The sequence below is a fragment of the Notothenia rossii genome (assembly GCF_949606895.1).
Source record: "Notothenia rossii genome assembly, chromosome: 7".
Taxonomy (NCBI): domain Eukaryota; kingdom Metazoa; phylum Chordata; class Actinopteri; order Perciformes; family Nototheniidae; genus Notothenia; species Notothenia rossii.
This window is the reverse complement of record NC_136905.1, coordinates 32989176-33012750: the sequence shown is the minus strand read 5'-3', so window position 1 is coordinate 33012750 and position 23575 is coordinate 32989176. Positions and strand designations below refer to the sequence as shown.

At 41.9% G+C, this 23575-nt stretch overlaps 3 protein-coding genes and 1 long non-coding RNA gene across 7 annotated transcripts; 3 read left to right on the top strand and 1 right to left on the bottom strand.

The window, feature by feature from the left end:
- Positions 1-2656: 2656 nt before the first annotated feature.
- LOC307046369 (zinc finger BED domain-containing protein 5-like) lies at positions 2657-4264 on the top strand (the record flags this gene model as incomplete). The annotated part of the gene is made up of 1 exon (XM_079692767.1): positions 2657-4264. The coding sequence occupies one exon, from the start codon at positions 2657-2659 to the stop codon at positions 4262-4264; it is 1608 nt and encodes a 535-aa protein (XP_079548893.1).
- Positions 4265-4889: 625 nt separating this feature from the next.
- LOC307046132 (uncharacterized protein) lies at positions 4890-8036 on the top strand. Its single transcript, XM_079692324.1, has 3 exons — positions 4890-5794; positions 6191-6843; positions 6930-8036. Exons 1-3 carry the CDS (start codon positions 5275-5277, stop codon positions 7695-7697), a joined length of 1941 nt encoding a protein of 646 aa, XP_079548450.1. The 5' UTR covers positions 4890-5274; the 3' UTR covers positions 7698-8036.
- Positions 8037-12887: 4851 nt separating this feature from the next.
- LOC307013882 lies at positions 12888-13392 on the bottom strand. The gene is made up of 2 exons (XR_013801098.1): positions 13258-13392; positions 12888-13037 (listed from the first exon to the last, which is right to left on the bottom strand). It is a non-coding gene; the product is annotated as an uncharacterized lncRNA (long non-coding RNA).
- Positions 13393-15277: 1885 nt separating this feature from the next.
- On the top strand, positions 15278-23148 carry LOC307013879 (uncharacterized protein). 4 transcript variants are annotated; one of them, XM_079641479.1, is made up of 11 exons: positions 15302-15407; positions 15762-15841; positions 17958-18095; positions 18605-18714; positions 18804-18899; positions 19024-19105; positions 19559-19685; positions 19778-19883; positions 20683-20865; positions 20978-21052; positions 22755-23148. In XM_079641479.1, the coding sequence occupies exons 8-11, from the start codon at positions 19851-19853 to the stop codon at positions 22836-22838; spliced, it is 375 nt and encodes a 124-aa protein (XP_079497605.1). In that variant the 5' UTR covers positions 15302-15407; positions 15762-15841; positions 17958-18095; positions 18605-18714; positions 18804-18899; positions 19024-19105; positions 19559-19685; positions 19778-19850; the 3' UTR covers positions 22839-23148. The 4 variants fall into 4 exon arrangements, with proteins under 4 accessions (XP_079497607.1, XP_079497606.1, XP_079497604.1 ...); XM_079641481.1 differs by lacking the exon at positions 15762-15841 and having other exon boundaries at positions 15278-15407; positions 18804-18895; positions 19029-19105; XM_079641480.1 differs by lacking the exon at positions 15762-15841 and having other exon boundaries at positions 15278-15407; positions 19029-19105.
- The last annotated feature ends 427 nt before the right edge of the window (positions 23149-23575 follow it).

Below are 23575 nucleotides of genomic sequence, written 5' to 3'. Positions count from 1 at the left end.
TAGTTTCCAATGGCCTTTCTCACAACAATAGTTACAAGTATCCTCAGATTTCTCCCAAGCCACTTTCTTTAGATCCATCCCCAATGACCCAACATCAACAGACCTTCCACTTCCCCCAAACACAGGTAGATCTCCAGCACGCCCTCCGAACCTGCCCTTATGCAGTAACACAAACTCATCCGCTGCTACTGCAGCCTCGGATGCCGAAGTTACCCTGTGTTCTATTATATAGGTTGCAATGCTGTCAGGAAGGATGTTTTTGAACTGTTCCAAAATCATGAGTTCACCCAATTTGTCAAAGGAAGTGATGTCCATAGCAGCTAACCAACGTTTAAAATGAACAGACAAATCCCTCGCCATTTCCACATAAGTCTGACCCTGTTTTTTCTCCAAGGACCTAAAACGCTGTCGATAAGCCTCTGGAACAAGTTCATAAGCTCTAAGCACCGCCAATTTTATTTTAACATAGCTAGAGCTATCCTCCGAACACAATATGCGGACTGTGCTCTTCCTGTGAGTACACACTGAAGCATCAGGGCACAGTCTGCATCCGGCCAATCCCTAGCTTTAGCCACCCGTTCAAAAAGCAAAAAAAAAGTGTCAGGATCACTTTCATTAAATTGCGGCAACAAGCGCAAGTTGTTAGCATCGAACCGCTGAGGAGACCTGGGCACCTGTTCACCGTGCCGCTCACCCAACACCGCACTACCTCTGCCTATGGAAAGACGCTGTCCTTCCATATCAAGTTTGGCTTTCTCAGTCTCCTGCCGCATCCTCTCCACTGCAATCTCCTTTTCAAACTCCATCTCATACCTCATTTTGTCATGACTCAGCTGCAACAACAACATCTCCTTCTGCTGCTCAAAGGACAGTAAACTAGCCTGCAACAGAGGTTTTAACACCCCCTCCTTAACTTCCGGAAGCACACCCGTTTCACGTAATACTGACACAATAGAGGTTTTTATAGTGCTTTTTAGCCTCTTATCGCCAACGACTTCCACCGAGAAATGTTCCGCAATAACGAGCAGCTGCTCCATTGAGAAATTTTCAAGGGCTTCCTGAGAGGGAGCACTGATAAACGCGTCTACCTCCGCCATACTACAACGCAACACCGAGTTTACAGTGAGACAAAAGAGAGAAAAGAGAAAAAAAACTGATTGGAGTTTCCCCACTAACTACGACACCCGCTAACTAATCTCCTCCCTGGTCTTCATGTGGTTACTTGCGGCGGGTACTTATGCACTAAAGACCGCTGGCCGAGCAAAGCGACTAGCAAGCTAGCAAAAATACTGCGACCACGGCCATGCCCCCAAACCGAAGCTTCAGCCACTTTCACCACAACATTAACACCCCGCACAACGGTCCCAAGGGAACCGTCGCTACCACCTATCAGGAGAAACCCCACACAAAATAACGAACGAACTCACACGCACCCAAGCTTATCTTACCGGTTTGGACGAGCCCCCAGCTGTCACGGCTTGGCTCTCAGCCATAACAAACGCAGCGATGAGACGACGACGTGAGTACGGAAAAAAGAGGAGTTTATTCACACTCCACAAAACAACCGACCACCAAACAGGGTTAACAAGCTCTATGCAGGAGGATAGCTGTTCCGGGCTGCTCTTCCTCCTACGTTCCCCGGGCAGAGAGAGAGCCACTGCAGCCTACTTAGATCCTTTATGGAGGCGCTGATCAGATTGGGAGCACCTGGAGAGAGGCTGCACCTGGATACAATCAGGGAGAGAGAAGCACACACACCCACACACAAAGGCACACCCACACCAGCATAGGCAGTGAAGCAGGGGTCGTCACATTTGCCACTGTTCTAACAGTTTCTCCATTTGGTTCCATGTCCTCTGTCTTTTACTTGAAACTGTTAAAGCATCGGATCTGATTTTTACCCTTTCCTTGATATCTGCAGTTGAGCCTGGCCCTGCGTCTAGTCTCAACTTAGTTTGTTTTGGTGACATGTTCTCTAATTATTTATGAACTTATCAAAGATGAAGCACTAATCTTCTGACTAGCACCTTCGTTGCTGTTCGTCCGAACTTTTATTTATTTATTTTTTGCTCAAAGTTTTATTATTTTTATAGATTTTTTTTTTTTTAAGTTTAAGGTAAAATATTAATAAAGTTAATTAATATATAAAAAATATGCAAAATTAAAATATGAAATGTTAAAATAAAGTTGTACCGTGTATGGTTTTGACTTTGAAATATGAATTTGGTTCAAATTCACAATGTTATGGTGTTTCCGCTATTTGGGTAATAATTCTGTACTACCACCAGAGTGCGCTATTTTAAATTCCAGCTTAATCCACTAGGGCAGTGGTTCCCAAACGGTGTGCCGCGGCACACTGGTGTGCCGTGAGGCAAGTCCAGGTGTGCCGTGGGATTTTGTGACAAACATACGTTATTATTGCAATATACAACTACACAAAAATAATTATTTTTTTATTTACTATATCAGTACTTTGTATGCACACATTTCATAATACAGAGGCAAACTCTATACCTAAAAACGATTATTTAAAAAATAATCCTCACAGAACCCCGTATTCCGCTGTTAACGCAGTTGCGCAGGTGGGATTTATAAGACTGTGACACATCAAAGGCTGAAGGACAATATTAAAACCGAGAAACAAGCAAGCGGGAAAATGGAGCGCTTTCTTGTGCGGAGCAAACCAGCAACCACCAGTGTAGAGACTGCCGACAACCCACCACCGAAAGAGAAGAGGAAAAAAACTGTCAGCAGACAGTACCATGACAGTTATCTGTCTTATGGCTTCATTTGGACCGGGGATGTGAACAATCCTCAGCCCGAGTGCGTCGTCTGTCGGGAGAAGTTAGCTAATGCTAACATGGTTCCAAGCAAGCTGAAGAGGCACTTGGAAACCAAACATCCCGCCCATGTTCACAGTAACTTGGACTACTTCAGAAGAGCGCGGGATCTGAACCAGAGGCAGCAAGGACGTTTGTTGGATTCTGTGAAAGTGTCTGATAAGGCAATGGAGGCGAGTTACATGCTAGCGGAGCTCATTGCAAAGCAGAAGAAGCCTCACACAATAGCGGAGACACTCATCGTCCCTGCTTGCAAAATACTTGCAGGTGTCATGCTGGGTCCAGATGCCGCAAATGAGCTATCGAAAGTGCCGTCGTCTGATAATACGATCAAAAGAAGAATCGACGACATGTCCGAAGACATTGAGGAACATTTGGCAGAGAAACTGCAGGCGAGCGGCAGATTTTCCCTCCAAATAGATGAATCTACGGACATCAGTGGGGCTGCCCAACTTCTGGCAAACGTCAGATATGTTGATGCTGACTCCATCAAAGAGACATTTTTATTCTGCAAAGAAATGGAAAGCCACACCACGGGAGAGGAAATATTCAGGGTAACTAATGACTATTTTAAAGAGAACAGTCTGACCTGGAATATGTGCGTCGGTCTTTGCACAGATGGTGCGGCGAGCATGACGGGGAGAGTGAAAGGATTCATTGCTAAGGTGAGGGCACAAAACCCACATATCGTGACAAACCACTGCATTCTGCACCGAGAGGCATTGGTTGCCAAAACCATGCCCCCGGAGTTGACTGAGGTGCTGAATCAGGCCGTGCAGATGGTGAATTACATAAAATCAAGGCCCCTGAAATCTCGCCTCTTCTCCCAGCTGTGCGCCGAGATGGGAGCCGACCACCAAAGCCTGATCCTGCACACAGAGGTACGTTGGCTGTCACGGGGGAAAGTCCTATCCCGTCTTTATGAGCTTCGGGAACAGCTTTTGGAGTTTTCAGGTGAAAACGCTGTCCCACATAAAGACAAGCTCGCGGATGAGAGGTGGTGCGCCAGGCTGGCTTACCTCGCAGACATATTTGGGCATCTGAACGAGTTAAACGCCAAGCTTCAGGGAAGGAATGAAAACATTTTATCGTCCACAGATAAGATTCGGGGGTTTATGGGCAAACTTCTCCTGTGGCAGGAGGCTTTGGAGCAGGGCTCCATGGACATGTTCCCGCTGACATCAGCTGCGCCGCAGGCAGCTAAGGAGCGCGCTGTGTATGCGGAACACCTTCAGACCTTAAAAGAGAGGTTTGAGCAGTATTTTCCACGTGTGGCTGACATTGAGGACTATGACTGGATCCAAGACCCATTCCACCAGGAATCCTCCACAGAGAAGCTCTCCATGAAAGAGAGAGAGGAGTGCGCAGAGCTCCGTGTGGACCGCACACTGAAACTCAAATTCAGTGAGCTCCCACTGGATTAGTTTTGGTTGGCTTCTGCATCGGAGTACCCAAGCATCTCCCACCACGCGATTGAGCAACTACTTCATTTTCCCACTACCTACCTGTGTGAGCTGGCGTTCTCTACTCTGACTTATATGAAGAACAACAGCAGGTCACGGCTGTCTGTTGAACAGGACTTGCGAGTTGCCCTCTCTTCAGTGCCACCGAGGATTAAAAAAATCTGCGCGCCCCGACAGGCACATGTATCCCATTAATCTGTAAATAGGCAAATTTTAAAATAGCACATGTTTCAATGCTGATTGGTGAAATGTTATATTCATAATTTGTAGTTCAGGACCATGTTTCCTTGCATTGACAGTTCTCTGTGCTGAGTTTCTGCTGAGTTTCCGTTGCCTCATTTTTAATTTTGTGACCTGTCTGGTTTAAATGAGTGTGTTGCTGCTTTGATGAAGCCTAATTTGCTAAAGTTTAATAAATTATATAATATATATATATATACAATATATATATATATATATATTTATATTTATAAATTAATTTAATTTTTTTTCGTTAATAAATATTTCATGAGTAATATAGTTGTCTTTGTCACATTTTATTTGCCATTAGTAAATAAGTATGCACATTTACAGATATTTTACATGATATGAGTAGGGTGACCACCCGTCCCGCGTAGCGCGTGCACGCACAGCGTTTGAACCCCAATTCATGCGTCCCGCAAATTGAGACCATGTCACGCATAATCAATGCTTGCTCAAAAAAGAATTGCTCGCTCTAGCTTCTTGAGCTCTTGGCAGCCAAACTAGCATTACTTGAGACTAGTTCAGCACGCTACAGTTGCCACACCCACCCCCCAGTATAACTGCTGACTAGGTTGTCAAATTTTGCGTCGTCGTCGTCATGACAGCAAACGGCCGCACGCGCGGCGACAGACGCTGTGCAAAAGACTTTTCCGGCGGAAATGAAGTGCATTTGTGTAGGGTTATGCCGCGCTACCCATGGTTTTGTCGCGTGAACTTGTCTATAGAAAATGGCGTCTGAAGCACCAGTAAGTAAAAAGAGAAGGTGTGGGTACAGGAAAGAGTGGGAGAGGGAATATGTGTGGCTGAAGGCTGTTGAGGGGGATAGTGAGAGGGTTTTCTGTGACATTTGCAAAACGTCCTTCTCAATCGGACATGGAGGCGAATACGATGTCAAACGACACAGACTGACTGACACACACAAGAAAAATGTCCAACAAAAAGAGACATCGAAATCTATGGATGCTTTCCTCCGACCCAAAAACGACTGTCTAGCTGACAAAGTCACTGCTGCAGAGGTGACGAGTGTGTATCACACTGTCCAACATGCTACATCATATCGAGCAGGAGATTGTGGCATAAAGCTAGCCCCAACGATTTATCCGGACTCGGACATTGCCAAGAGGATGGCCTGTGGTCGGACGAAGGCAGAAGCTATTGTCACTGATGTGCTTGCCCCTGCCTCTGTCGAAGATTGTTTCAAAGTCCTCAAAAGACCACTACATGAGCAACGAGAGGCAACAACTAAAGGTACATTTAAAGTTATGTTCATGGATGTAATATTGTGTTAGCTATTTATCTGACGTTAGCTAACTGATGTCTAATCATATTGATATTCTTCTACTATGTTAAAAGTCAACGTTTCCTTCACTTCAATGAAATTAAATAGCATCAGTAGCCAACGCAAACATAAAGGCTAAAGGCTCTTCCGTGCCTTTGTGAAACCAGGCTCTGTGTACCTTATATGATTTCACAAAAAAAAGCAACTATGATTTTTGAAAAGATGTAGGCCTAAATAATTGTATAGATTATATTTATATAAAATCAATAATGATCAAAACAGTAAAGTAGTGTCTTGTATTTTTGTAATAATCTGTTTTTAGAGAATCTCTCTCAAGTTCACCCCATCTGTGTGTGTCTCCACAGCCCACACGCCATTCTTCTCAGTGGCTTCAGATGCCTCCAATCATGGGACCACCAAGCTCTTCCCACTGTCAGTGCGTTACTGGACGCCAGACTTGGGAGTACAGACGAAGGTCATTGATTTCTATGATGACAGTGATGAAACATCTTACGCGATCCACAACCAGATAGTCACCAAGCTGGAGGAAAACGGACTGGGACTAGACATGATATCTGCGTATAGTGCTGACAATGCTAGTGTGAATTATGGGAGATACAACTCTGTCTTCCAGAAACTGAAAGAGAACAACAGTTCTATTTTGAAGGCAAACTGTGTGGCCCACATCGTTCACAACAGTGCAAAACACGCAGGAGATCGGCTAAATATCGACATAGAAAATGTTGTCAACAAGACCTTTAGCCACTTCTCCTCATCTGCCAAACGCGTTGAGGAACTTAAGTCAGTTCACACCTTTGTGGAGATAGAGTACCAGTCCCTGCTTAGACATGTGCCCACAAGATGGCTGAGCCTGTGGCCTGCAGTGAAGAGGCTTCATGACTGCTGGGCTCCTATCAAGGCCTATTTTCTCTCATTGGGAGAGGAACAGTGCCCAAAGTCACTATGGCGGCTGTTCAGGGATGACCAGGATGGTGAGGGCAACCCCCTTGAATTACAGGTAATTATTTTGAATTGCATTCAACAGGGATAAGAGAAATTATGATAATGCAAAGAGTGATCATTGACTCATCTTACTTCTTTTAGGTTTACCTGTCCTTCCTCAGCAATGCGCTGAAGATTTTCCACGACACTGTGCTGGTGCTGGAGCGAGAAGATGGGACTGTCTGTGAGCTCTACGATATGATGTTCACCCTAAAAACCAAGCTACAGCAACGACAGAGTGATGGTTTCTTTGGGGCCCAGACGGGTGTACTCTTCCAGGAGTTTCCAGACAGGCAGGCAGCTGTGCTCAGAGAGGATATGTGCAACTTCTACCAGTCCTCTCTCACTTACCTGGAGCAGCGCTATGACTTCTCAGACTCCAACTACCAGAAGAAAGTGGCTAGCCTGGCACTACAGAAGAGCCCATTCAACTTCACCCATCTCTGTGAAGCTGTAGAAGTCCTGCAGCTAAGCAAGCAATTGGACATGGATGCACTATATGATGAGTATTGTGTTGTTCTGCCACACCAACAGGCCATTGTGCAGTCAGAAGCTTCAGTCGTTGAGAAGTGGGCCACCTTACTCAAGCACACACACACACCAAACATGACAGCATTAGCTTCTTTCCTCTTGAGTGTACCAATCACCAATGCTTCAGTGGAGAGGGTCTTTTCACTGATGACAGGATGCTGGACAGACACAAGGAACAGATGTTCGGTAAACCTCATCAAGTCAGAAATCCAGGTGAAGAGCAACTTCACATTCAGTTGCAAGGACTTCTACTCTTATGTAGTGAAAGAGAAGGCTGTCCTCAATGCTGTACGCTCCAACAAGAAATACAAGTTCAAGAAGAAACCTGAAGAAAACTAGTTAATATCCCATTTCTCTAAGATGTAGTTTGATTGATTTTGAACATTGGTGGACTGTTTACAGGGTTGCAAATTTACCATTTTTAGGTTACAGTTGCCTTTTAGGTGAAAATGTCATTGTTCTGCATAGGATTTTATGTTGGCAACTTTTTGCATTGTTGTCACCTTGTGATGTTGATGGGTTCGCACTCCTGTGTCTATACTGAAAAAACATTTGGAACCTTCTCATGAATGTTGCTTGAAGTGAATAAATTGCTTAAGTTAAATAGCATTTGCCAATTCATTGTTCAAAATGTTATGAATCTTTATTTAGAAAGAAATACACATTGGTGGCCTATTGATGGACATACAACAGATATTACACATGTCTAGTGGAATAGGGCACTATTAATGTACTATGTAAGATGGTATGTGCTAGAAATAGGTAAACCACTTCTGCGCCGGGCAGTGTCCCACATTGTCCCTCAGAAACATACCCCTTGTCCCCCCTTGGGCTTCTTAGCAGGTGGTCACCCTAGATATGAGTGATAACACGTGTTATAAGGGCTATTTTAGGGTAGGTGTGCCTTGAGATTTTTACTTGTCCTTTGGTGTGCCTTGGGCCCAAAAAGTTTGGGAACCACTGCACTAGGGAATAGCTGTTGCAAAACTGACTCGTTTTTAACAAGGAGAAACTTAGTTTCCTCAAAAATATCTTTAAAATAGGAAGAACATTACACTATGGTTAAATAACACAGCACATAACCGCCAAAACACATTTGCAAAGAAGAATATTCACAAAACCGCCAATACACATTTACCAGCAGAAGTACTTCCAATAGTTCTAACTCTAACAAGAAGTATGATGTTCTTTAGAAGATGGAATGCCTAGCCTCAGTGTGTTAAAGCAAACAGAGTACTTCAATTAGCCTTTCATGAAATGGCGACTGCCGTGTGGCTCACTGTGAACATGAGGTCAAGACAAGATGGCAACTGGTTTTCCAACCTTTGACCTGAAGAACAAAGGGATTTGAGAAAACACCTGGAGTTGAAATTGGTGAGGTGATATTTTGTCTAGTAAATTCAACACACAACACTGTAGTTTAAAATAACATTTCTATTTAGTTTACAATGATAAATGGGCCTCATACCCTTACGTCTTAGCCCTCTACCCATGTACGTAAATGTTTTGACTTTAAGAGCCAGTATGGTCATCTCTTCTGTTTAAACACGCTATTTATGGGACAAATAGGACGCTATCCAAACACAATCAGAAGAATATCGTCTATCTAACGCACGAATGTCGCACTTCCTGCCGTAATCCACAACGCAATGTCTTTTTGAAAAACAGAAATAAAGTAACCACTGAAAGCTTCAAACTCCTCAGGCCTTTTCCTTGAAAAAGGACTTTTTTTAAAACAGCCTCACACTGTTGTTACACAAAACACTCACTCCAATAACCTTAGCTTCAAACTTTGGCTGTGTCTTTGCCTCAAGCAGTCCCGACTGCTTAATGGCCTAAAACCATTCACGTAAAACGTAAAACGCAACAAAAGACACATATAGTGATTGGCCTCTAGCCGACATGTAATAACAGACAAACGAATAGCATGCAGGGTTAAATAGAAAAAAAGAAATTGAACTCACCCTGCCTGTAACAAAGCAACGCCACGTGGTAGGATACCAATGTTTATCAATTTAGGCTTGTTTTAACTTAAATTGCACAGCTATTTTCAGGATCCGCTGGCCGCCGTCAAACACACAGAACTAACATTGTCCTACATTAACTATTGAAGAATTCGATATAACAGGTTTCTCCTTACCTAGTTGATTTGAGCTCTCTGTGTGTTGAACGGATGCCAGTGGGTCCAGCGAGCTGTAGTCTCTCCCGGTTTTGCGAGATCCCGGCTAGCTCGCCAATTGTTAAATATGTTCTTTATTCTCGCGTCCAGGAGAGAAGCTTTAAAATGAGACTAAAGGGAGTCTCTGAAAAGATTCAAATGGGATACTTTAATTAAAAAAGGCGCGGTAGAGTTACAGACAGAATATTGTTCCGGCAGAAAACAGCTGTGATCTGGCTCTCCTGAGCAAGAAGAGAAGAGACTGGATCTCTCCTCCGGCGCTGTTATAGAGAGGCGAAGTCCCGCCCATCTACTTCCGACCCATGGGACCCCGGAAGCGGAAAATTATACATTGACGTCAATGGAGAGAGAAAAGTCATCTTTCGATCCCGTTTGAATTGTGCCACGAATGACACATATGATGTTTGTCAAATTAAAAGAACATTTTGCAAGTCAAAAAAATAAAAATGTGTCGTAAAACTGTGAAGTTACAATTTTTTTTGTGTGAAACCGCTCAGTGAACTACAGGTCTCTGGTCTCGCACAATACGCGTCACCATCACAAAGATGGCTGTCACGTTAGTAAATTTCACCTGTTTCTTTCAGAATGAGGCGAAAAAGTATAAAACGAGGTGAAAATCACTACAAGTCTGGGCATGTTGAGAGCTGTACATACACGAAAGGGAGCGGTTCTGTAAGAGCCAGCATGCGGGACCGGCTTTACAAGGTTTCAGTGAGTAATATGAGTGCAATGTTTAAGGTTAATGTCAGCTAGCTAACAAGGTACACTAACGTGTTTTGTTTTAGAAACTAGTTTTCTCCTTAAGAACTTTGTGGTGTCTGTGTATGCTGTGGATAACATTAGTGTTCACAAGAACAAGATACACTCCCGTGTTTTGTTTTAGTTGCTCTTCAGATTGAAGCGGCCAGTTCTATATCGACTATATGTGTGATCTCCTTTTTACATCTCGTTGTGTCATTTGAGTTTATTTGCTGTGTGTAGATTCAAGGATTTTGGTTATCTTGTCCAGGGATGCAAACTTGTCACCTTTCGGCGAAATTCTCCGTTTTGAATCCAAAATAGGTCGTTTTTGTGATTCCTGTAGATCTGCAATAAAAATATTTTTTGGGTATGGGAGGGGGTCTGGGACCCGGATTAATGTGCGGCCGCGAGCTTTTTTTATATATATTATAATGAAGCGCGAGCTGTGTGCTCGAGTCTTCCTGCCTGTCGGCTCTGCTCATGATGTATAATAAGCCTCTGCTGCTCGGCGATGATGGTCTAGCTTCAGCAGCTACATTACCTACGGTGCGTTCGTTAATATTAACTGTGCGTCCGGAGTCCCTGTGGCACAGACTGGACCGCTGGTGAACAGCTGTTAGAACGTGCAGTTCAGGTGTTCACAATAGAGCTCCCTGTCGGAGCGGCAGAGCGTGATGTGCACTGAAAAGTTTTTTTTTCCCGTCGCAATATTATCGTTGAGCTAACTAACTAGCATACATTGTCACTATCTGCTAACGTTAGCTTTAGCCTTCGTTTTCTAATCGTTTTTTTCATAGGCTATAAACAGAGGTGGTATAAGTATATATCTTGTAATTGATTAAAATTAGAAGTACTCAGTTCTTGTACTTGAGTAAAAGTAGAAGTACCAGAGTGTAGGAATACTCTGTTACAGTAAAAGTCCTGCATTCCAAATGTTCCTCAAGTAAAAGTAGAAAAGTATTATTATCAAAATATAGTGAAAGTAGCGACAGTAAAAGTAGTCATTTTGCAGATTGGTCCATTTCAGAATAATATGTTTTATAATGATTGATCATGAAAGTGTTCTCAAAGCTGGTAAAGGTGCAGCTAGTCTGAATGACTTTGTATACTGCAGGGTAGCTTTTGGATTTACTCCAGGTGGAACTAAAGTCTGATTTAACACTTGATTATATTTCACATCATTCATCCACATCTGTAAAGTAACTAAAGGTATTACATACATGTAGTGGAGTAAAAGTACACCATTTACCTCTGAACTGTAGTGGAGTAGAAGTACAAAGTAGCAAAACATTGAAATACTTAAGTAAAGTACAAGTATCTCAAAATTGTGCCCAAGTATAGTACTTGTTGAGTTTATGAACTTAGTTACTTTACACCAGTGGCTATAAAGATAGAAAGACTAAGCCTTGCACAGAGGCCTGAAAATACATTTTCAAAATGCTCAACAGTGCTGCCAAAATTATAAACTGACTGCTACACAATTAAAATAAATGCTTTTTATATATTTCTATTAGATGTGACTCTATGGCGTTTCTGTTAATATTAACACTGCTGCTTTAGTTGTTCTGACTGCTAAAATCCTCTGTTATTCCTCATTTTAAAGCCGATATTCTGTGGGGTCAGGGGGCTCGGATCCTTGTCACCTTTTTCATACCTGATGAGTTTGCATCCCTGTTGTCAATTTGTTTGGTTATCTAGGCACAGCTGTGTGTGACTCCCTCTGGTACACTGGTATGTGTTTTCCTAATGTAGAGAGCATTGATTAATTAATAAACTACACACTGACTCTAGATCCTGACCAAATCCTTATTTTTTGATCAAATGTTTTTCAAAAAAATGTATTGTATATTATATAACAGCTGCAAATCACAGACCGGAGTCTCTGCTACTGTGGACCACGAAGGAGGGGATCATCATCCCCATCCCCAAAGACCCTGCATGGCATGGAAATCTCCTCCTCCTGGAACAATTCTACACCCAGCATATGCTCCCTGTGTTGGCCAGTAGAGAGGAGGACATTTAAATAAACATACTCTTAACACCCTCGGACTCTGCGTTGTGTTTCGTATGTGTGATGGGGTGTTATGCAGAGGGGAGGAAAACAGGACACAGCAGATTGGGATTGTGGTGGAGTTGCTGAGCAGTTATTTAATTGTTGCGTGTAATTATTATTATACTGTGTGCTTCTTAGTTATTCCATCTTTTGCTGTAACATGGATCTGTATGTAACTCTATATTTAATTGTTATCTACCACACTTCCTTCTACATCATACACCATCATTATACATGATGGTGTATATAGGATATATATTTATTTGTATACATATCTAAATTGTATAATTTTATTTTTCGTATTTGGGATTTCTCTTTTGTCCACTCAAATACACTTGGCCCTTTCTCTTTTCCATGTGGAAAATGGCAGCTGCATATTCTGCTTTTCTCATCTGCTCATCTACGATGAGAAAATTATATAATTAATTACTAATAATCATTTAAACCTGTTATTACCAATATTTCACAAATTCTTCATGTAAACTTAAGAGCACAGCTGTATGTTGAGTATGCTGCTACATGGATGTCGGTGCAGTCCACAATAATTTTGCAGCTGAAGGCAGAATGAATTTATTATTGACTCAGAATGAAGCACAACTTAATGTCATACAATACATTGACTTTATTTGTAATTGTGTAAAAAAAAAATATGAGCATTGATTAGCAAGCAGGACCTGGCAGGAACAGAGAATGGTGATGGATGGAGCTGGGAAGAGAGAAGAATAAAGAAAACAGATCAACTTTATTATCGGATATTAAAAATTCAATTTCAAAACAAGTTGCCGCTCCTACAGTTTTCTAGTGTGTAAAGATGATTTCACATGACCAATGCAAAATATCACACTCAATACATGTGTGTCTCTGAGGGGTGCATTGTGCCTTTGATGTATATAAATAATATACCATAACCAAATACTATTACGTACAGTGGAAATCAGGTTACCAGAGCAGGTCAGACCAGTGTGCATGTTCCTCAGGGTCTCAGCAGTTACAGGTGAGGTAAAGAAAATAAAAGAGAAAAAGGTCAGTAACAACACTTTAAAGTAACAACACTGAATAATTATCTATTTTAATAATTTTCTCTCAGTAATCACTCAACTACTGTCTTTCCAACAAACAGATTGACTCACTCTCACTATCATCACAATGAAACACGTCCAGAAGAATGTCATGCAAAGCTGCCTGCCTGCCTTCCTTCCTTCGACTCTCCCTGAACTTCCTGATCTTTTAATGGTCAATGTTAACCATTTGTGCAGATAGCATTAAGTAGAAAAGATCGCTGATACTAATGTGGCGTTAGCCTACCTCCCGCCCCCTTAGCACCTGGTGGAGGGGGCGATAGGCTACTCTTCAAATGTTTCACAAAATACTTACCATCATGACTACTCTTACTGTTTAACATTTTGGTTTACTTCATGTTAAGGCTAATACAAATGACAAGGCTAAGTAATGTAATATAATGCTAACTAACATGCTCGCTACTAGCTAGGTAGCTAACTTGACTATGTTCCATGCAAAACATGTATATTACCTGATATGTTTGGTCCAACGACTCCTGGTCCTTTCATCAGACGGGAAGCGATAGAACGAGCAAGTGGTATGATCTCTTTTGTGATTACAACCTCGTACAAAGCACACAGGCATCTTGTAAAAGTGAATTTATTGGAGCAATCTCTTATATTTATTGGAGGGAATAAATCAGTCTTCTTCTTCCTCTTTGCTTTGCGAGTCACAACCAGTCTTGGAGCATTATCGCCTATGACATCACTTACGCGACCCAGAATGCATTTGGGATTTGTAGTCTTTCTAGTTGCGTATTATTCATAGTCTTATATTTCAGCATTTTTACGACAAACTGTGACTTTTTTTGCATGGAAATGATTGTTTAAGATTGACAAACATCATATGTGTCATTCGTGGCACAATTCAAACGGGATCAAAAGATAACTTTTCTCTCTCCATTGACTTCAATGTATAATTTTCCGCTTCCGGGGTCCCATGGAGGCTCCCGGAAGGGGAGGGACTTCGCCTCTCTATATATCCTCTGCTGGCTCCTCCCCGCCAGCCGGCTCACCTCGTCTCCAATGTCCGTTATTGCATTTAAACAGAGGATAGGTTCTTTTCACATTCAATATATGCTTAACACGCCGTTTCTCCTCATATTCTCTTTCATCACTTTTCATTTAACACATTCTAAACGCTGTAATCAATACTCTAAACAATACTTCTCGGCTCGTTTGGTTTCCGGTCATTCCGGATGTTGTCACATGCTACACTCGTCTGTAAACAATAATGTATTCAAATAAACTGTACTTTCATTTAATATTCAACATGGTAGTATCTCGACATCTATCGTTGTAGTGTTAAATCAGTAGGCTTCGGTTTTCACCACACCACGTCATTTCGCTTCTCAATTCACCTCTTTAGGAATTCGTATATTAGCCACATGCTAAATGCTAACCGTAGATGAAGGATTTTCAGAATAAAAGCTTAACTGCTTGTGCACAAGAATTTCTGGTTTTTCAGTATAAAAGAGCGTTTAAACTGACGGTATGTTTAAGCTACATTATACCATCAAAACATTGATTTTAATTTCTAACACTCATCTCTCACTCGTTTTATTTTTGAGCTTTGCTAAAAGCCACTGTGTCAAGTGTCCATCTTGGGATGCCGTCTGGAGTTTGGTACCAACACCGGCCCGTCTCTCCCCATTCTCATTGAGTATTTTACAAAGAGTGAAACAGCGCTCCTCTAGATGTTATGGTGAAACAGTATATTGCACTCTCTGTTGCGAGAGGAGGCCAGCCGAAATTGGCTTCCCTTGGTGAAAAAAAATGGAGGGATTGACCAATCAGACAAGGCTCACGTCATGCCCCTGCCAACCTGTGATTGGTCAGGGCCATGCCAAGGGAACCCAGAGGCGGCTGGCTTCCCTTGCCTCACAATCCAATCAAATCGCATCAATTCAGTGTTGCTGTGACGCGTCCTAAAACACGGAAGTAAGCTGCGCTCGGTTTCCATCGACAAAAAGCAATGGGATTTCTCCACAGGGTTTTGGAAGATAGCTCAAAATAAGGTCAGTGGAAAACGAACCTGTTTGATAAATGCACGTTTTGTTCAGCCTGATAATATCCACATGTCTAGCCAACTTTTATAATTTTCGAATCATAAATCTAATCGATAGAAGATAGATAGCGCCACTTCACCACTCTCACCGCCGTTAGAAAGTAGCAAGCAACTGAAGCAAGTGCAATTATGGAGGGTGCAGATTTGGAGTATTTAATCAAAAATAATTGTACTAAACTTCCGCTACAGCAGCAACAACAAATACAATCTGATGACAGGCCAATTCCCAAACTGGAGCTGTGTACAGCAAGGAAAAAAGGAGCGAATCGGACGTAAAACGTTAAAGCTTTGTTTGTGTTTGAAGTTTGTGAAGGAATGCTCGAGTTTCGGCTGGAGAGTGCGTGCGGACCTGGTGCGGACCTGTCGGTTAGATAACAGGCGTGTGTAAGTCCTGCATCTGTTCATATGATACAAATGTGTGTAAAATGGTACCGGGTGCTGTAATCACTCATCTGGTTACGTTATTACATTGACCACAACACCCCCGACCCAAAAGAAAGGACGTATTATTGGCTTCCCCTCAGTTTTTACCCACGCTACTGCTAATTTGCTACAATTCAATTAAATACATGACAGCAACAACACACAAGTGACCACCAACAAGTGGACTGAAACAACCACAACACACATGGTCAAACTGTAGTAAACTACACACAAATGTTGCCTACTTACACCTAAGCAGCAACTCGAAATTGACCCAACTATTGTGGACTGCAGATACCATCACCTAAAAAGTCACATACCACAAGTTACTGAACGTACATTTATTATAGCTCCACTGAGTGGCCAAACAAAAAGTAGAGTCAAAAGTTGATGTGCAAAAACTGGGAAAACAAGCAGTAGTGAGGCACCCCAACCCTGAGCTGCTAATGGAGATGGCTATCTAACCTAGCTAGTAATCGGTAACTTTTAGCCACACAGAACAACAGATCAGATCTACTACAACAGACACGGGCCGTTTCTCAATCTCGACGAAACTGGCTTCCAAGCCAATATTTCAAGGATGCTACGTCATCGAGTGCCGCCGAAGGACTGTTCCAATCTCCAGCATACTTGGAATTCTACCGAGGCCGCGTCCTTGGTTTGGGGGTAATTTCGAGGCTGCACATGGGTAGACTCCGCGGTCTGAAAATCCCCAGAATGCTTTGCGCACGGACCATTTCCCCAAATCTGTGGCGGAAAATGTAAGGCGGGGCCTCTCATATGACGCACACCTGCACACTTGCTAGCCTGTTCCACTCTTCGTTTTCCGAATGCCAGGAAGTATTCTTGCCTCGCTTCTGAAGCAAGACGCTTGGAAGACATGTGCTACCAAGCAAGCGTACTCGCGATTGAGAAACACCCAGAGTGTTTCTCAGGGCCGTATCCACCATTGAGGTCACAGAGGTCCGGACCTCTGTAATTTTTTCCGAGCTGTGTAACAAAACTTGTGAATTAACGGCACTAAACTGGGTTCTTTGTAGTACTGACGATGGGGGCGCGGCATACCTACGTAGCCTCGATTAAAGCAAACAGAAGAAGACGACATGTATCAACAAAGCTCCGCAGCCCGGACTTGTATCGGAGCAGCGGAGGAGTGATGAGGTATCTAGAGATCTGAGTCCAGCGGGCTGCTTGTGAATCTGCTCCTCACAGGACATCATAGGACCAGCAGATCCTGTGTGAACGCTCTACGTTAGTAAGTGGACGTCGGCATTACACTTTAAAAAATAATTGATGCTGCAGCCCACTGACATGGTTTGAAATCAATATATTATCCAATTTGTGACCCCCCACACGATTTATAAAGCACCTAACTAGATCATGAAAATCCCCCAAATCTGGAGGGGGTATACCCCTTTAGCATGTTTGGACCTCGGTATTTAGGAAATGCTGGATACGGCCCTGCTCCAGAGCCACTATTTCAAGCATACTACGTCATCGAGTCCCGCCGAAGGACTGCTCCAATGTCCAGCATACTTGGAATTCTACCGAGGCCGGCGTACTTCGTAGCGAGAAATTTCGAAGCTGTACATGTGTAGACTCCGCGGTCTTAAAATCCCCACAATGCTTTGCGCACGGACCAATTTCCAAATCTTTGGCGGAAATAGCGCTCCATTTAAGGCGGGGCCTCGCATATGACGCACACCTGTTAGCCTGTTCCACAATTCTTTGTTTTCCGGGGCTAGGAAGGATTCCTGCCTCGTGCTTCTGAAGCAAGTGACTCGGGAAGAGACTTGTGGTACCAAGCAAGCGTCCTCGACATTGAGAAACACCCACACATAGCCACACACAGACTCTTACAGGAAGAGGGAGAATATCAATACACTAATGACCCAGGGTCATAACACCTTATAAGATATCAAAGATGATTAAAAGTACCAGCAGGCTATGCTCATTGGTTTTGATGTCCAACTCCCCTGTGTTGTTGCAATAAATTGATTTAAGAATAATTAAAAGCAATGAAATGTAAGACATATTTAATATAAATCAACGTCTGTCTGTGTTTTTTTTTTTACAGGGATATGGCTCCCGAGGGCTCCACCCTGGAGGAGTCCAACAGGAATCTGGATTAAATGACAGACCTGGCTCTCCAGCTGCAGAGCCAGACAGGGGTCAGGGTGCTGTGGGTCACCTGCAACCTGTTCGCCCACCCCAGGTCAGTGTTTCCCAGAGGTTAAGCATAGTACAATATTATTTCTCATTTAGAAATGTATGATACACATTGAGTTTGAGCATTAATAGTGGAAAACAAAAAAGGAAGCTGTATCTAATATATTACAATGCTGGAGGATCATTGAAAGGCTTGACCAAGGAAACAGAGACCTAATAGTACAACTATGCAGTCAAATTGTCACCATCTATTCTGCAGATTTGTCCTCCAGTGTGCATATTTAACTTCTAAATTATTTCCCTGGTCATATACATATTTGCCTCTCAAAACATGTCTAGATTCCACACAAAAGGTAGCACCTAAAGATAAAGATGGACGTCACAGCTGTAATCTTCCTTTTGTGACCTAAGGCCTACTTTAATGATTCCTAAGAAAAGATAGTCAAATATCAAAATACAATATGTATAAGGTTGTTTGAGTTAAGTCCTGTATATACTGATAGATATGGATTAGGTTAAAAAAATTACATAACACACATTGTGTTCATGTTACAGGTACATGAACGGTGCAGCCACCAACCCTGACTGTCATGTTCTGGCCTACGCTGGAGCTCAGTTGAAGAAGGGACTGGATACTGCTCAGAAGCTGGGTGCACAAAACTTTGGTACGAGTGACTTGATTGTGTCACTGTCAAATGTCTATATTCTCCTCTTTTTATGTAACAGTGTTGCTACCTTATATTTGTCTCCTCAGTGTTTTGGGAAGGAAGGGAAGGCTTCCTTACCATCCACAATACTGATGTTGCTGCTGAACTGAAGCACATGGCTAACTTCTTCAAAATGGCTGTCAGTAAGTGTGCACGTGATTATGGGATTCATTCCAACTTGGAATGAATCACCCATGACTTGGAATTTCCATGTCAGGTGAAGAAATATTCCACTTTCAGTTGTAATGCTTGTGTTTCTCAACCAAGAACAGAGAGAAGATTGGCTTGAAGTGTCAGTTCCTTATTGAACCCAAGCCTAAGGAGCCCTGCAAACACCAGTATGACTATGGTAAGATTTAACAAAACAAGTATGCTTTGAAAGTATACTGTCTTAAAGGAATACTTCATCCACAAAACGATCATTTGTATTGCAAATACTCATTACTTGGTACTTGGAGACCTTTTTTATATACTATACTAAGACGTTTTTCGAAATAATATACCATGAGTTTTTTTCCCCACATACTACATACTATACTAATTTTCCACATACCATACGATCTACTTTTTTCCCACATATTATATATGGCTATGTTTCCCACATACCATACCGTATGCCCCGAACATTCTTTTTTTTAACAACATTAATAAAGACTTTTATCAGTTCTTGGATTCTTCGTTCACCGTGGAGGCTTGCTAGATAAGCAAGTTATTTTCACAAATTCAAGTTAACATGGAGTGAGGGTAAGTGGGTGAAGTATTCCTTTAATGATGCCTTTTTATATGTCACTTTTTTCTGTAGAGGCTGTGAGTGTCATCGGATTCCTGAAGTATTATGGTCTGGAGAATGACTTTAAGTTGAACATCGAGCCAAACCACACCACCCTGGCAGGACACTCTTATGAACATGATGTAGTCATGGCCTCTGCGTAAGTCTTTTAACTTAATATTCAAGGAAACACTTCCCCAGCATGTTGAAGACTGAAACAGTTTTGTGTTATCGCTGCCTGCTGCTGGACAGGTTTGGCATGCTGGGGTCAGTCGACTCCGACACGGGCTCTCCTGACCTGGGCTGGGACACAGACTAGTTCCCCATGGACATCAGGAATGCCACCTTGGTCATGAAGGTGAACTTATTTATTTAATTTGTAAAAGGAGTTTATGCTAATTATGTTTGTTAATGTGACACTGTCTGAGCACCTCTTGAATGGGATTCATAAAAGCTTTAGCTAAAATAGCTATTATACTTAATAGACTAAACATTTGTTTTAAGCAGTGTTCCGGCTATAGGTAGTCCTAATAAAAAGGAAGTGAGCGGCTTAATACGGGAGATAAAAACTTGGACACGCTCAAACAAAAACAGCTTCACTCCTTCCGTTTCATTTGAAAAAATAAGGAAAAATACAATACATCGCATTTCCAATAACATTGAGCGGATGACCAGTGCAAGTGATGATTAAAGATATTGCGGTGGAACATTTCTGCCAACAGAAAATGTTGCCTCCCGACTCACCCCCTTTCTTTCTATACAAAACCACACTGAGCAGGTGAGTGCAGCCAGGTTTAACAACCACTTAATCCGTCTCTAAATCCAGTGCACGCCCACAATCAATAATACTTAAAAAACAACACATAATAAATAAAAACACAGACACCTTAAATTTGACATATACAAGCAGAATTGATTGATTTATTGCCCATTAAATTCCGCTGCACCAAATGATTTGGTGCAGCGGAATAAGCTTTCAATTCAACATTATTATCACTTTCCCACTCCAGCGTCCTCAGACAAAGCTACATGAGCATTCTATTGATTCATGTAACTGTCCACATGAAAGTGTTAAGAATTCACTCTGCACACTCTGTAGTATAGATCAGACAGTGATTTATCAAGAGTAATTCCTCAGTGTCTTATATTCTCTCCAGACCATCATTGAACAAGGTGGTCTGCAGCCTGGGGGCCTGAACTTTGATGCTAAGGTGCGCAGGGAGTCCACAGACCTGGAGGACCTGTTCATCGCTCACATCGGAGCCATGGACACCTTCGCAAGAGGACTCCGAAATGCTGTTCGTATTATCGAGGATGGGATCATCCCTGGCATGGTGAAGGTATGTGTACAATCAAGTAAAGATCAGTGTTAAATAGACTTGCCTTTCAGGTATTAAAGGAAACACCTACACTATGGTCTTTGAGTGGTAACATCATGTGTGATTCCAACAGGATCGATACTCAAGCTTCAGCCATGGCATTTGGCAGAAAGTGGAGGAGGGTTCTGCCTCATTAGAGGAAATGGAGGTACGAATTTTGACACTTGTTTTCTAGTACTTTTGCACAACCATTGCAATTGTATTCAACTTTAATAAAACAGTGATTGTTAGTTATGACAAATATATAAAATGTCACTAGTTTACTTTATTGGTGTTCTATAATTTTGTAAATGCAACAAACTATAATTATGCTTCTTTAGGTATAATATGACTATATTTGAAACATTTATGTTTCGTTTCTCCAGAAAACATTTTATGGGGTTGAAGAGTATAACTATTTTGATAGCAAAGGTAGCTGACCCCTGCATTAAAGCATAAAAACATATTTATTTTCTTTATTTAAAGCTTCTCTTTATATATCTGCCTTTGTAATAGTGATTGTTACATTAAAATACTAACTGTGATATTGAGTGTGAATGATATTTAGAAGGATGAGAAAGAATTGATAATAGGCTTGGGCGGTATGACGGTATTACGGTATACCAGGGTATTTCGAAATACCGTCGGTATGATTTTCAATACCGTGACGTCACAGACTGTGCGCCAAATCATAGATGCGTTTCATTCTATTACACTGACACGGAGTTTTGACAGGGACGACATTGGTTGTAATGCACAGCACGCGCCAGCAGAGGGCAGGGGAGGGCAGTCCGTCTTTCCCGCTCTCAGAGCTCAGCACAGAGCTGAGCTGAGCAAGATGGCGGCAGCATTTGCCGGCCCCGAACTCGGAAAACTAGTAAAAAAGAAAAATGCCTCTGCGGCTGTTTGGGACTATTTTGGGTTTACTCGTCGCCAGTGACTTCATCCAGCACAACGAGAGACAGAGGCACTTCTTTGGGAATGTTTAAGACGGGGTGAGTGCGTGTTGACATTTTTTAATCCTATGCAACTGGTTGATGGTTTTGTAGTCGAGGTCGGACGGTTTTAAAAACGAAAGCATTTACGTGCTAAACATTCACGCGAGTAATCCAATGAATAAAATCGAAATAAGGTTTTTAACACATGCACGGAATAATATTGCCAAACTAGTTAGTGAATATAGCAAACTTTATTCAATAAGTCAAGTATTTACTCCCGGGAAATGTTTATGTATGATGATATATTGTTAACTTAGCTCACTATGGAAACAACGTTGGACATCTACAAACACGTCCTGTATCCGATCTCAAAATGTGCCATTTGCACAATGTGTGATGTATGCAGCCCTTGTTTTGCACTTGCGCGCACGTCGCGGCACTTTGCGAGCGTCTACCGGCTCGGGCTGCATTTTACACCGAACATATAATATAGCGTTTGAAACATCTATTTGCCGCCGAACGCCACCTCACTCAAGTCGACCCAAGTCATACCGTCAGTGGCGGCTGGTGGAAAATATTTTTGGTGGGGCTGAGTAAAAAAATTTTTTGGGGGAGAAATTATCCCTTCAATTGGGACTGATACCGTCATATACCGTATACCACGGTATGATGTCAGCAAGGTATGACGGTATGAAAAAAATGATACCGCCCATGCCTAATTGATAATAATATATGTTGATTGTACTCAAAGTCAGCCTGCTGTGTTTTATTTTAAAATGTCAACCTTCTTCAAACTATAACCAGCAATCCCTGGATTGTTTGCTCCAGAGCTTTTCAGTGTGATTTTTGCCGCCGTAATAAACCAGTGTAAAAATTGACTTAAAAAGAGATGATCTCACATTTAGTATAATGTGATGTAATTTGTTTTCTCAGGACTTCATCAAGCAGAACGGTGAACCGAAAGTAACTTCGGGGAAGCAGGAAAAATATGAATCCATCTTCAATCGCTACATATAATAAAAGCACCACTCTTCTATGTCTTCTGTGGCCTTAAACACAGTGATGTAAAGGTAAAGACCTTTTTAATTTGTAGATTTTTCACAAAAGAATAACAAAAATAGATTCTGAACACTGCAAGTAGAGAGGTCAAATAAAGGATCCTTGACAGGCTAACAGACTTCGATATAATATTTTAGGATCTGTGTATCAGTATGTAATTGTAGTGCTTTTGACATATTATCTGGTACTTTATTCACTGATAGGCTAGTTTCATTAAGCTGATGACTACTGATGTTTATTATGAAATAAAACACATTTTCACAATGCAGTTGATGAGTGAACATGATTATCTTACACTACCCCGCTCACATATGTCAAACAACGTGAAATGACGCTCGCCTGGCAAAAAAGTATTTAGTCAGCCACCAATTGTGCAAGTTCTCCCACTTAAAAAGATGAGAGGCCTGTAATTTTCATCGTAGGTATACCTCAACTATGAGAGACAAAATGAGAAGAACGAAAAATCCAGAAAATCACATTGTCTGATTTTTAAAGAATTTATTTGCAAATTATGGTGGAAAATAAGTATTTTGTCAAAAACAAAAGTTAATCTCAATACTTTGTTATATACCCTTTGTTGGCAATGACAGAGGTCAAACGTCTTCACAAGGTTTTCACACACTGTTGCTGGTATTTTGGCCCATTCCTCAATGCAGATCTCCTCGAGAGCAGTGATGTTTTGGGGCTGTCGCTGG